Consider the following 16,013-nt stretch of genomic DNA (forward strand, 5'->3'; position numbering starts at 1 on the left):
ATATATAAACATAAGTTAAATGCATAATACTGTCTGGAAAGGCACCAACTTATACATATGAAAGTTTCATGGTGTGTATGTATGTGGCAAAAACACTAGACATCAATCGCATTACCTTTAGGAAATACGTACGTAATGGTGATAATATATTCCAAAAACAATCAACTTTACTGAAACTTAATAATTCAACATATGCAATATGGAAGACCATGATTTCTGGTAGACTTACCGTTAGGTCTAGGATGACTTTCATGGCCATTATATAGACTACATATCCTTTTCTAACTTACTTTTGGCTGCTAACGGTATTGTTTCAATTAGTTCTACCACTCCCAGTAAAAGTGCAGCACACTTGATCTCACCAGATCTAATGTGCATATATATTCAATATTAGTCACTGACTGCACAAAGTCATCTACAACAAGAATACACTGTGATCATGGAAACGGACATACAGTCATTCTGAAACAAATCAGTGTGTGAAAAACTGGATGACAGTGACTCCTCGACAGTGTTTTTAAAAGTTTCACTGTGCAACAATATTCATCCTACGAGATTATACATCTTTTTATCTTTTAATATAATCTACAAGCTATATACTCCTCTTACAATGTTGGCTTATTGATAAAAAACACTTGCAACAACGAAGAAATTCTATATCCACATGAAAGCTGTATGCGGAATACAAGCTTAAATGAAACAGCAACTCAAAACAATAATTTCATGGATATAAATTTTTTTACATTCAAATGAAAGCTTTTACCAGAAAATACATTTCATATCTACATAAGTTAAATGAAACAAATCATGAAACGTACATGAAATCATCACTATGAGATGGTTGTAATAAGGGAGTCCAATATTTCTTTACAAAGCATTTAAGTGAAGATACGATTGGCTAATGGATGTTAGACCAACTGATGTGAACTAACAATCTTTTCAACGTCGTTCTTTATCCTAATTCTCTTTCCTAACCACCAATCTATTTAAACCCTTTTTTCAGCTACATACTGGGATCAAATGGAACTGTTATCAACATATCTATGTACAACAGTGAACACTTCAACTCATAAAGTGAACTGTGTCTATAGAAGATTTTCAGAGATTAAACATGTGAAACTAATTACAATCAAACATGTGAAACTAATTACAAAGATTAGCTATCACTGTTGGGTAAATAAGAAAGGTCCCACATCTTCAATACTGTTTCCTAATGTACCCTTACACTATTTAATTCATTTGCATAGGCATATTGTAAAAATATGCTGACTTATACCAACGAATATATATATATATATATATATATATATATATATATATATATATATATATATACTTGATCGAAGGTTCCCTCGTTAGCGAGGTAGCGCCAGGAAGCAGACGAAGATAGACCCATCCATTCATATATACACATATGTACATACACGCACATACACGTACATATACAAACATACATACATAAACACAAACATACACATATATAGAAATGTACATATTGCCGGCACCACAGTCGTAATAGGAAAAGAATCACCAAAGCTTGGATGAACAACTATGGCTTTAATTGCTTCCGTTCCAGTAATTTACAAACATTCCACTCGAGGAAACAATCGTTATCTGTGTTGACAACCTATTCAGCGATACAAACATATTTCAATGGGGTAAACAAATTCCAATTTAAGGAATTATTGTTTATCTGGTGATTGTTTGTTTTTGTTCTGTGGATCTAGTCAAGCACGTGGATAGTGCAGTGATGGACTCCCCCGGGTTCTATATTAGCTGACGCATTTTTGTCACATTTCAGACCATCTTTTATTGACAATATGAAGGTACATCTTTTTTTTTTAAGTCTGGAGACGATATTCCTTTATTTCTTTACATTGTATGAACTCCCAACATAACACCACTGAACTTGCCTCAAAGTGGAAAAATGTCACCCTCCCCTTTCTTGACATTAGGATAAATGTCAGTATGATATAATATATATAAAAAAAATATATATATATATATATATATATATATATATATATATATACTATATATATATATATATATATATGTGTGTGTGTGTGTGTGTGTGTGTGTGTGTGTGTGTGTGTGTGTGTGAATACGGTTTCCATTTAAATTCCATGATGTGTATGTTGGTAAACACTAAACAAATCATTGAGTTCTTCAGTAAAACCACCAACTATACCTAGTGATTTAATATATTTTCCAATGCTGTTCAGTGGGAAGGGTGGGTTACACAATTAGGAAGAAATTGACTACTTTACTGTGCGAGTTTTATCTACAGGTTAACATTAGAGTATTATCTAAAGCACAAAACACAGTCCAATCACTTCTCAAGTTCAAAGATGTTAATCCAGAGGATATTCAGTCAGCAACTGTCTATCAATACTTGTGCACGAGCTGTACTGCTTTGTATACTGGCAGTTCGAAGCTTGTGCAAGAGCTGTACCGCTTATTGTATCCGAAGCCACAACTCTGAACGACTCATGAACACCATGGGCGAGCAGTTCGAAGTGCCTATTGTCAAACCCTTTTCACAACAAGACGGAATCTTGCCCCCAATGCGGTCAACGATTTTCTCTGTTCTGGTCAGGTTCTCATCATCCAACATCAAATCGTTATGACTGGAATCCCATGTGTCCTACAGAAACAAACCTCCTACATGTGACGATAAGGTATCGACAGTTATTGTGCTTTTAGACAAGTTTCATTAGATTTAGAAGATAACCGATTTGTTATTTCAAATCTTTTAACGTTGATATTCATCTGGGAATTGTAGGATGTTAATCTGAACTAGAGAATACTGTATCTGTTTAATTCATATGTCACGTTTTATAGGATGTTAATCTGAACTAGGAAATACTGTATCTGTTTAATTCATATGTCACGTTTTAATGTATTTAAGGTAAGGTGGGAATGCTGGTCATTCAAATTTTGCTTAACTGTATTCTTTATCATTCACTTCGCGTTGGGCTTTTATGATATATATTTTTCAAGTACCATTTCTAGGCTTTAATAGACTTCATGCTTCGTACAGATACTCACAATGTAGATATTACTTGCAAATCATCCTTCCTTTATAGGCTATGATAACAGCATAAGTAATTAAAGAAACGTTATCAAATAAAAGCCATAGATGTTCATTCAAGCCCCATGTCACCTATATATATATATATATATATATATATATATATATATATATATATATATATATGTATATATATTTAGTATTCATTTACAATCAAACTGTATCTGACCACTGTCCTTAACCTGGTCTATCTAATGATACAAAAATCTCGAATGTCACCAAAGGTTTCATTTTATCAAAGCACTTTACAGGAACGAGGGATCATGGATGATCAGAATGACTCCTCCTGAGAGAGGGGGTCAATACACCGCAACAGTGAACACCTTTCCCTGGTCACTTTGGCCTCTGGGTACTTCGGTACTCCCTCGAGTTTGCCTCACACATACCGGCCCGCTAGGATGAGAACCTTCACTGCATAATTAAGATCATGTATTCTTGCGATAGCTACCTATCCTAGCTTCCAAACCAATGCAATATGGGATGAAGATTAACCTGCATGGAAAAGAGACGAGTGTTATCAAACAACAGAAGCCGTAAGAGAAAGATGAAACTGTATCGTTTGAAAAAGAGGCGGGAGGAAGTTGGAACTTGTTTCAATGATGATGGGCCGTGTTCAGAGCAAGTGGGTTCATGTTCATTACACCTGCTGTAATACATAACGCATTTCGTGTCTTACCTTCAATACAGACGACATGTTCACGGATCTGCTGAGCTAATACCGGGTCCGGAATCAACTCTATTATGTCGTAAATAGCGTAGATGCTAGGGTGGACAGACTCAAATCTCTGGATCTCTTGGCGTATTGCCAAGGAACTGCTCAAATACGGTTGCACATGTCGGTTATTCATTTTGATTCACTTTATGTATCATCTCAGAAAATCACAAGACATTGTATTCACTATGGGGGATCTGGGGTTGAATTTCTCTCGAGAGCTCACTCAACGTAAACACTCCCTCAAAGATGGCTCACATCTACTGGTCAGTCACATGAGCTTCTTTGTAAACATTACTCTAGCAAAGAGAAACTAAACAAGAAATCAATACTTACATATATTCATTATATTCAGAATTTCCTCTTGCTTCATGTTGAGGCTTCACCAAGTATCATTCCGGTTTCGTATTAGTTCAGAAGTTTAACTGATTTCTTGGTAAATGGCGCTTCGTACGAAACTGGCAACTCAACGCTGAGGTTATCGCCCGGGGTCGTAACGATTATGTGCCGTCTATTCTCTCGTCGTTTATAGTCTCATTTGTTATGTCTATATTTAAGATGCTAAATTAATATTAAAAATGAATCGCCAACACACTGAAACGAAAGAGGCAACAGAAAAATGAAATTAATAATAGAGATAATTGATAGGTTTTCAGACAACATACATTTTATTGCTCAGAAAAACTATTGCCATTAGCTTATAGATACAAGTCTTTTAATGTATATCAGGATTCATTTTAAACTCATTTACATTAAAGAATATATTTTGAACTTGATGTTAGCCTTAGCGAGTGAGTTTATCGGGATATGGGACATAAACATTCATTTACCTAAAACTTTTCAGATAATTCAGCTTGCGTTCTTCTATTTCTATATCAATGCTTCAATTTCAGAGAAACGAGACTGAAGCTTTCAAATTGAGATCTACCTATATTCAGCTGCTTATTCTCTCCCTCCACAACTTAATTCTTTATTTCGTCGTGGTTATCCTTTTGCCAATCACACAGAAATAACGTCTGTCTTTAAGATTCGTCTCATCTGCATTTGGAAACAGAAATACTAAGAAAACATTGGTGATTAAGGTTCGCTAGTACAACCACACACAGAGATAGTAAGATTGGTAGGCAGCCTGAGTTAACGGGAATGTCAGTGACGGTGGTGCAGTGAGCGAAGACTACAGTAGGCTGTTACGTATCCCTCCTTAGCTCAATGTTACTTTTTCTTCAATTTCTCGCATACACGTAAATTGACGGCATTCGGTCCATAGATACAATCTCTCCAGCCTACACTCAACGACATGTGCCTCACACGATTCTCTGTACCTAACCCTGAACTTAAAATTTTTGAGCGCTACGTACTAGCCCTGACTAATGGCAGAGTCCCATCATGGACAAAGAAAGTTCGAGACATGGGGCCCCGCAAGAGCAGAACTCTCTCCGCTTATTGTAGGAATAGTTAATAAATACGCACACACACACGAGATGTCGAACTCCCACAACGTTAAAAATAGGTAATCACACACACACACACACACACACATATATATATATATATATATATATATATATATATATATATATATATATATATATATATATTATCGTTATACTTTGTCGCTGTCTCCTGCGTTAGCGAGGTAGTGCAAGGAAACTGACGAAAGAATGGCCCAACCCACCCACATACACATGTATATACATACACGTCAACACACGCACATATACATACCTATACATTTCAACGTATACATATATATACATACACAGACATATACATATATACTCATATACATAATTCGCACTTGCTGCCTTCATTCATTCCCGTCGCCACCCCGCCACACATGAAATGACATATATATATATATATATATATATATATATATATATATATATATATATATATATATATATATATATATATTGCTTTGTCGCTGTCCCGCGTTTGCGAGGTAGCGCAAGGGTCCCTGTCTCCCGCGTTTGCTAGGTAACGCAAGGAAACAGACGAAAGAAATGGCCCAACCCACCCCCATACACAATGTATACACACACACGTCCACACACGCAAATATACATACCTATACATCTCAATGTACACATATATATATATATATATATATATATATATATATATATATATATATATATATATATATATATATACATACACAGACACATACATATATACCCATGCACACAATTCACACTGTCTGCCCCCATTCACTCCCATCGCCACCTCGCCACACATGGAATACCTTCCCCCTCCCCCCTCATGTGTGAGAGGTAGCACTAAGAAAAGACAACAAAGGCCCCATTCGTTCACACTCAGTCTCTAGCTGCCACGCAATAATGCCCGAAACCACAGCTCCCTTCCACATCCAGGCCCCATACAACTTTCCATGGTTTACCCCAGACGCTTCACATGCCCTGATTCAATCCACTGACAGCACGTCAACCCCGGTATACCACATCGATCCAATTCACTCTATTCCTTGCCCTCCTTTCACCCTCCTGCATGTTCAGGCCTCGATCACACAAATCTTTTTCACTCCATCTTTCCACCTCCAATTTGGTCTCCCACTTCTCCTCGTTCCTCACTCATTCTCTCCATGTGCCCAAACCATTTCAAAACACCCTCTTCTGCTCTCTCAACCACGCTCTTTTTATTTCCACACATCTCTCTTACCCTTACATTACTTACTCGATCAAACCACCTCACACCACACATTGTCCTCAAACATCTCATTTCCAGCACATCCATACTCCTGCGCACAACTCTATCCATAGCCCACGCCTCGCAACCATACAACATTGTTGGAACCACTATTCCTTCAAACATACCCATTTTTACTTTCCGAGATAATGTTCTCGACTTCCACACATTCTTCAAGGCTTCCAGGATTTTCGCCCCCTCCCCCACCCTATGATTCACTTCCGCTTCCATGGTTCCATCCGCTGCCAGATCCACTCCCAGATATCTAAAACACTTTACTTCCTCCAGTTTTTCTCCATTCAAACTTACCTCCCAATTGACTTGACCCTCAACCCTACTGTACCTAATAACCTTGCTCATATTCACATTTACTCTTAACTTTCTTCTTTCACGCACTTTACCAAACTCAGTCACCAGCTTCTGCAGTTTCTCACATGAATCAGCCACCAGCGCTGTATCATCAGCGAACAACAACTGACTCACTTCCCAAGCTCTCTCATCCACAACAGAGTTCATACTTGCCCCTCTTTCCAAAACTCTTGTTAACCCATCCATAAACAAATTAAACAACCATGGAGACACATATATATATTTTTCTAACTGTACCTTACTTTCTTACCCTAATAATCCCCCCTTCCCCCCCCCCTCACAATTTCCATGGTGCTCTCAAAGCTCTAGGGACACCAGCCACAATATTTCGGAAGGGACCACAACTACGGTGATGTTGTGATTGTATAAATGAGGCGTGAACGCAAGCAACCTAATAAGGTAGATGTTAAGATTCTTCACTTCTGACAACGTATTTTGGGAATTGGGGGTCTTGTGATACGATAAAATGATGTTTATATAATGTTGGTGACATGGATGGCATTCAAAGATTGACAGATAAAAAGATAAGGTCATCTTTATTTCATGCACTATGTTATGACAAAATCACACCTATTGTTACGTAACACTGTGATCTCCACCCCCTTCTGGGACTCTTACTGTTCCACGGTTATACCCCAAGTGGATGCAGGGTAGGGTGGGAACCTTGGGTTAAAACGTATTACCAGACCTTGCCTACAAGTGGTTAAACCAAGAATAAAAGGCTACATCCCTTCATTGAGGCTGTAACATCCAAAGACAGGAAGCAATACAGTCTTGTTAAAAACCTTCTCCCTTTATGTAAAGGTTTCCAGTATTTCCAGGATCCTGGGGTTGTATAATAATCACTCTATATAAATAAATATCAAATTACCAAATCCCATGAAAGATTGATGGGGCTGTTGCAGTTTCAAGGATACACTCCATACAGGAGCAGAGCAAGAGGGCTCCTTCGGGGTGAAGGGGTCTTTGGCAACACTGTACTCTTTTGCCTGTTTGCTAATGACGTTCACAGATTATTTCAACCCTCAACCTCAAAAATGTTTAAGCTCCTATACCCTGATAACAGAATTAAGAAAGCTAAGTTACAGTGAGACGTTAGAAGCCATAAATTAACATTAAGGAAGAATGAAGAGTAAGAATGACTTGATCACAACCTTCAAGTTTCTAACAGCAGTGACCAGTTCTCTGAAAGATGCAAAGGTTCAACAGCCAGAGGCCACAACATGAAATTAAGAAATAAAAAATTACAAAGGATGTAATTTTACAGTATTACATTATCAGAGTGAATGAAATAAGAGATGAAACTGTGAATGCTGACAGTATAAAAATATAAAAAAAGGTTAAGAGATGAGTCCCCATCTCATGTAGATCTATCTTCCCAACTGAACAAAGAATCACATGGTGGGGAACATTCAGTGTCAACAATTGCATTGTGCTTTTGTTATACAATCATTACTGAAGAATCTTTTGCTCACTGGAAGCATTCTGTAAATTTTCAATACTTTCTTCATCCATCTTTTTAGCCTTGATGTACATCCATTTTGAACCAATCACTTATACCACCACTTATTTTCATGCATTTTAAAGTCATCCAGTCACAACACAAAAAAAATTTCCTATCATCTTTTGCACTTTTTTAAATTTCACTGCATTTTACTCCACTTGGGTCTCCTGACCTATCCCTCCTTCTCTATCTCCCATCCATCCAGTCATGTTAATTGATTAAGTTAAATCTTTGCAGGATCCAAGTCTTCAAATATGCTTTCAAGTTCTCTTCAGCAAAGCTGCTCTTCTCTATCATTATCTGGTGTGTATGCAACTATTATGGTCATTTTAAAACCACCTGTATTCAATTATCTAACTAATTACTTGGAGAGTATGTGAAAAACTAGAACTCAAATTTGCAACCAGTTATCATATGAAAAAGCAGTCCGTTCAAAACTCCCAAAACTTTCTTCATGTAGCCATCTGTACTTGCACGGCTTACCTCACATTCTCTCACTCCATTCCAGTCAAATGTTTCAATATCCTTTAACTCTGCCATGCATGCATTTAACTAAATTACCAATTCCTACAAATATTAGTTTTCAAGCATCACTTACAATAAAATACCTTTTGTTCTCAACACCTTTTAAACTATATGCCATAAAATTCGTAGTTATTTCATTGACTCAGATATACTGTATGATAAACACTCCTTAAATAATGCTGAAACTTTTCATTGTAATGTAATCAATATCTGGTCTGTTTAATCTTTCCAGAATATGCTGTTACACCTATAAAATGCAAGTGAAATTAATTTAATGGTCACTAATACGGTGAACACAGCACACCAGCCCAGCCTAAGGAATAATCTCCTCGCATGTGTTTACAGATAATTTTCCTTAAATAGTTAAATGCCTATCCTTCCTTGCAAAGTAGCATGAAGAACATATTAACAGCAGCCTCACATGCATGCATCTATTCTCTACACATCGTGAATAATGTAACAAAACCAAAGTCTACCATACACAGATAGACCCTACAGACTGCCGCAGTTTACCTTCACCAATTTATATGCCCTGGCTCAGTACATTGACAGCACAATACCCCCTAAATACTACATCAATCCAATTCATTCTATCACATGGATGCCTCTCCCACCTGAGAATGTTCAGGCCAAAATATCCCAAACCCTCCTTCACTCCATCCTTCCATATTCTTCTTGGTCTCCCCCGCTCTTTTGCTTTCTTTACTTCTGACCCACAGACTCTCTTAGTCAGTCTTTTTCTTCACTTAAACTTTCCATATGTACAAGCCATTTCATAAATACATCAACAAATCTGTAAGAGTTTTGGAGATTAAACTCAATCAACTTCCACCTGTTGCTTCATCAGGTATTTTAATGAATACAAATGACACTACTTTTTATACATTAACATATGGTATCAAGTATTATAAGAGTAACCAACTTGATGTTACAATGCAAGTAAAGAGTTGCCTTTGGCAAGGCTGTATCACCATCAGCTGATGAAACAGAGCATTTTCATTAAAAAACTTCTTGCTTCAAAAATCTAACCTATTTCTGCTGGCTGAGTGTAGCACAACCCTGAAGCTGCAGGAGCCCCAGAATAAGAGATCCTGGGATTATAGCCTTAGGCTCCTTTCATGAATGGGGTCCTAGAGTTGTATACTTATAATCATAAATGCTTTTCTGCATCAAAATTTTTAATAATTCCAAACATACAGGAATACTTATAAAAACACTTCCATAATGTGAGGTCACACTCTATAATATAATCTGATATATACAAAAGTCAATCAAAATATTTTCTTCTACAAATACATTAATCATAAATTTAATGAACATTTCAACAGTTTTCATTACCGTTTTGCTCTTGGATAATTTAACAAAATCAGCAAGACTGAAAAAAAAATTACATTTTTCTTCAAAGATGATTACAGGCTTGAAAAATATAAAGAGGGAACAAGCTATTCAAGTTTATTATCATATTCCAGTAAAATACAGACTAGATACCTTCTCAATTGACTGAATATTCCAACTGGTGCTTGCGTGTACAAGCAATCTTAGAAAATCATTTCAAAATTGAATCCATCATGGTTATCTTGGACAAAGCACAAATTCTGACTAGGAACATAAATCTTAAATCAAGACATGTCTGTAAGGTACTCATAAAAGCAAACATTAAAAGTATTACAAAAGCAAATGTTTTTCATGAAAAACTCAACATTAAAAACTAACACAAACAGATGACTATTTTTCACACATTCTCAGTCTTAATGCATTACTTTCATGGTACATACTAAAACAAGAAGTTCTCTCTATTCACCTTTCTCAAGTCCAGTTAGACCATAAATTACTTTTAACCCTATGTGGTTGAACAATATCAAACAAGCAAAACTTCCAAAGTTCTTGCATCTGGCTTTTCACTGGCAGCCCAGCTTAACTTATATGGAAATAAGTGGACCCACCAGTGACACTTCTTGTCACTTGCCGTAATCCAAATAATGTCACAATCACTCTTACCAACCCTTTCAAGACAGGAGGAGAGTGTTTGCTTTGCAATCCACTGTACCCAGAGGTAAAAATAAGAAATTGTCTGACTCTGCCAGGTTTCAACACTTCAAAATTCTTTTATCACCTGAAGCCTCCATATTTTTAAAATATGCTCTGTAACAGAAGAACTGTATCTGCTTCGTATCAACCAACTACAATTACACTTGATCCATACAATTAAACACTGCCAGATATAAAGACCTATAATTGTCAGAAGTCTGAGCAAAACTAATATGCAACCATTTAATGACTCATAACATCGTTTTGGTCCCAGTTAGACATCTATTCCACCCTATCATTTAACTGTGCAGATTTAGCTACTTTCTAGAGCTTTTTCAATTACATATTTTTTCGTACACCAGGCTTAGGTTATTTACACTGAAACATTTCTCTCTTCCAGAGAGTAGAGCCATCAAGGGAGTGGTTGATGTCTGTAACTGCACTGACCAGAAACTTTCTGTCCATTTTAACCTAAAATGACAATACTTGTAAAAAGGAAAAAAATCAATGATAACATGGTTTTGATACGCAATGAAGAATACAAGTTTCTACACAGAAACATTCGTTCACTTTCTGGTTTATGTAAGCCTGAGATTTGATCTTCTATCCTAGATTTAAGAGCACTCTTCCTTGTTTTAAGGAAAAAATGTGTATGTATATATATATATATATATATATATATATATATATATATATATATATATATATATATATATATATATATTTTATTATTATTAGTATTTTGCTTTGTCGCTGTCTCCCGCGTTTGCAAGGTAGCGCAAGGAAACAGACGAAAGAAATGGCCTAACCCACCCCCATACACATGTATATACATACACGTCCACACACGCAAATATACATACCTATACATCTCAATGTACACATATATATACACAGACACATACATATATACCCATGCACACAATTCACACTGTCTGCCTTTATTCATTCCCATCGCCACCTCGCCACACATGGAATACCATCCCCCTCCCCCCAAATTCTTTCTAAAAAACCAAAACCCCCCCCCCCTTCCCCCCTCTTTTCCATTCCCCAAACCCACTCCCCCCCCCTCCCCCCCCCCCAAAAACCCCCCCAACCCCCCACCCCCCCCCCCCCCCCAAACCCCCCCCCCCACCCCCCACCCCCCCCCCCCACCCCCCCCCCACCCCCCCCCCCCCCCCCCCCACCCCCCCCCCCAAACCCCCCCCCCCCCCCCCCCCCACCCCCCCCCCAAAAAAACCCCCCCCCCACCCCCCCAAACCTTTCAAAAAAAACCCCTTTCCCCCTTCAACCCCAAAAAATTTTTTTTCAAACACCTCTCACCTACATTACTTAGAACAAACCCCTCCCCACACGTCCCAAGCTTCCCTTTTCCGAAAACTCCCCTGTCACAACTTCCAAAACCCAAACCTTAAACCTACAACATTTTAACCAAATTTTCCTTTCCCAACCCCTTTTTGCTTTCCCAAAATATTCTTCTAAATTCCCCCCCTCAAAGCCCCAATTTTCCCCCCTCCCCCCCCCACCCATGTTCCTCTGCTCCTGTTCCTCCCTCCAATCCACCCCATAAAAAAAAAACTTCCTTTCCAGTTTTTTCCCCTTTAAACTTACCCCCCTTGCTTGACCCTCAACCCCCGTCCCCAAAAAATTGCCTACATATTTAAACCTTTTTTTTTCCCTTTTCCCCCATTTAACCAAATCAGTCACCCTTTATTTCCACTGAATACCCCCCCTGTCTTTAAAAAACCCCTCCACTTTTCCCCCCTCTCTCTCCCCCCCAATTTTTCCCAATCTCCCTTTCCCCCCCCCCCCAAAACCTTATTCCCCCCCTAACAACCCCCTTAAAAAAATTAAAAAAAAAAATTAAAAAATTTAAAAATAATTATAGAAAATCCTTTTCTCTTTAAAACTTCACACCACAACCCCTAAAAATTTTTTTGCTTCTCAACTTGTCCCCAAATAATTCTTAAACCTAAAAGTCTTATAATTAAAAAAAACCCCCCCCAACCATTGCCCCATACAAAATTTTCTTTTTGATTAAATAAATTTTTAAAAAAACCCCCTTCCAAATTCTACCCTTTAAAAATGCCTTCCCAAAAACAGCCTTCTCCCAAAACCCCCCTTTAAAACAAACCCCCCCAATAATTTCCAAAAAATTAACAAATTATCCCCTGAAAAAACATCCCCCTTTTTCCCCCCCTTTTTTAAAATGGGCCCATGGAAAAGATTTTCCCCCCCAAACCCAAGCAACCCTAGTATTTAAAACATTAAAAAATTTTCCCCCAAAAAAAATATAATATATATATATATATATATATATATATATATATATATATATATATATATATATCTCAGTCTCTCCTGGTACTTCCTCACACAAGTCTCCTTCCCAAGCTCACTTACTCTCACCACCCTCTTCACCCCAACATTCACTCTTCTTTTCTGAAAACCCATACAAATCTTCACCTTAGCCTCCACAAGATAATGATCAGACATCCCTCCAGTTGCACCTCTCAGCACATTAACATCCAAAACTCTATCTTTCACGTGCCTGTCAATTAACACGCAATCCAGTAACGCTCTCTGGCCATCTCTCCTACTTACACACGTATACCCATGTATATCTTGCTTTCCAAACCAGGTATTCCCAATCACCAGTCCTTTTTCAGCACATAAATCTACAAGCTTTTCACCATTTCCATTTACAACACTGAACACCCCATGTATACCAATTATTCCCTCAACTGCCACATTACTCACCTTTGCAATGGAACAATGGAAGTAAGGGGAGTGGGGGAGGAATGGGATGTATTTAGGGAATCAGTGATGGATTGCACAAAAGATGCTTGTGGCATGAGAAGAGTGGGAGGTGGATTGATTAGAAAGGGTAGTGAGTGGTGGGATGAAGAAGTAAGATTATTAGTGAAAGAGAAGAGAGAGGCATTTCAACGATTTTTGCAGGGAAAAAATGCAATTGAGTGGGAGATGTATAAAAGAAAGAGACAGGAGGTCAAGAGAAAGGTGCAAGAGGTGAAAAAGAGGGCAAATAAGAGTTGGGGTGAGAGAGTATCATTAAATTTTAGGGAGAATAAAAAGATGTTCTGGAAGGAGGTAAATAAAGTGCGTAAGACAAGGGAGCAAACGGGAACCTCAGTGAAGGGCACAAATGGGGAGGTGATAACAAGTAGTGGTGATGTGAGAAGGAGATGGAGTGAGTATTTTGAAGGTTTGTTGAACGTGTTTGATGATAGAGTGGCAGATATAGGGTGTCTTGGTTGAGGTGGTGTGCAATGTGAGAGGGTTAGGGAAAATGATTTGGTAAACAGAGAAGAGGTAGTGAAAGCCTTGCGGAAGATGAAAGCCGGCAAGGCAGCAGGTTTGGATGGTATTGCGGTGGAATTTATCAAAAAAGGGGGTGACTGTATTATTGACTGGTTGGTAAGGTTATTTAATGTATGTATGACTCATGGTGAAGTGCCTGAGGATTGGCGGAATGCGTGCATAGTGCCATTGTACAAAGGCAAAGGGGATAAGAGTGAGTGCTCAAATTACAGAGGTATAAGTTTGTTGAGTATTCCTGGTAAATTATATGGGAGGGTATTGATTGAGAGGGTGAAGGCATGTACAGAGCATCAGATTGGGGAAGAGCAGTGTGGTTTCAGAAGTGGTAGAGGATGTGTGGATCAGGTGTTTGCTTTGAAGAATGTATGTGAGAAATACTTAGAAAAGCAAATGGATTTGTATGTAGCATTTATGGATCTGGAGAAGGCATATCATAGAGTTGATAGAGATGCTCTGTGGAAGGTATTAAGAATATATGGTGTGGGAGGCAAATTGTTAGAAGCAGTGAAAAGTTTTTATCGAGGATGTAAGGCATGTGTCTGTGTAGGAATAGAGGAAAGTGATTGGTTCTCAGTGAATGTAGGTTTGCGGCAGGGGTGTGTGATGTCTCCATGGTTGTTTAATTTGTTTATGGATGGGGTTGTTAGGGAGGTGAATGCAAGAGTTTTGGAAAGAGGGGCAAGTATGAAGTCTGTTGGGGATGAGAGAGCTTGGGAAGTGAGTCAGTTCTTGTTTGCTGATGATACAGTGCTGGTGGCTGATTCATGTGAGAAACTGCAGAAGCTGGTGACTGAGTTTGGTAAAGTGTGTGAAAGAAGAAAGTTAAGAGTAAATGTGAATAAGAGCAAGGTTATTAGGTACAGTGGGGTTGAGGGTCAAGTCAATTGGGAGGTAGGTTTGAATGGAGACAAACTGGAGGAAGTAAAGTGTTTTAGATATCTGGGAGTGGATCTGGCAGCGGATGGAACCATGGAAGCGGAAGTGGATCATAGGGTGGGGGAGGGGGCGAAAATTCTGGGAGCCTTGAAGAATGTGTGGAAGTCGAGAACATTATCTCGGAAAGCAAAAATGGGTATGTTTGAAGGAATAGTGGTTCCAACAATGTTGTATGGTTGCGAGGCATGGGCTATGGATAGAGTTGTGCGCAGAAGGATGGATGTGCTGGAAATGAGATGTTTGAGGACAATGTGTGGTGTGAGGTGGTTTGATCGAGTAAGTAACGTAAGGGTAAGAGAGATGTGTGGAAATAAAAAGAGCGTGGTTGAGAGAGCAGAAGAGGGTGTTTTGAAATGGTTTGGGAACATGGAGAGAATGAGTGAGGAAAGATTGACCAAGAGGATATATGTGTCGGAAGTGGAGGGAACGAGGAGAAGTGGGAGACCAAATTGGAGGTGGAAAGATGGAGTGAAAAAGATTTTGTGTGATCGGGGCCTGAACATGCAGGAGGGTGAAAGGAGGGCAAGGAATAGAGTGAATTAGATCGATGTGGTATACCGGGGTTGATGTGCTGTCAGTGGATTGAATCAGGGCATGTGAAGTGTCTGGGGTAAACCATGGAAAGCTGTGTAGGTATCTATATTCGCGTGTGTGGACGTATGTATATACATGTGTATGGGGGTGGGTTGGGCCATTTCTTTCGTCTGTTTCCTTGCGCTACCTCGCAAACGCGGGAGACAGCGACAAAGCAAAAAAAAAAAAAAAATATATATATATATATATATATATATATATAT

At 38.3% G+C, this 16,013-nt stretch overlaps 1 protein-coding gene across 1 annotated transcript in view; it reads right to left on the bottom strand.

Annotated features, from left to right (window-relative positions):
* CenG1A (Centaurin gamma 1A) overlaps nucleotides 1-4,056 on the bottom strand; it is a 625,830-nt gene extending 621,774 nt beyond the window's left edge. Inside the window, exon 1 of the mRNA XM_071670690.1 lies at nucleotides 3,771-4,056. Within this exon, the coding sequence (XP_071526791.1) occupies nucleotides 3,771-3,942 (172 nt within the window). The 5' untranslated portion in view covers nucleotides 3,943-4,056. The remainder of the gene's footprint in view (nucleotides 1-3,770) is intronic.
* Nucleotides 4,057-16,013: the final 11,957 nt, after the last annotated feature.

This window comes from Panulirus ornatus, chromosome 15 (genome assembly GCF_036320965.1).
Source record: "Panulirus ornatus isolate Po-2019 chromosome 15, ASM3632096v1, whole genome shotgun sequence".
Taxonomy (NCBI): domain Eukaryota; kingdom Metazoa; phylum Arthropoda; class Malacostraca; order Decapoda; family Palinuridae; genus Panulirus; species Panulirus ornatus.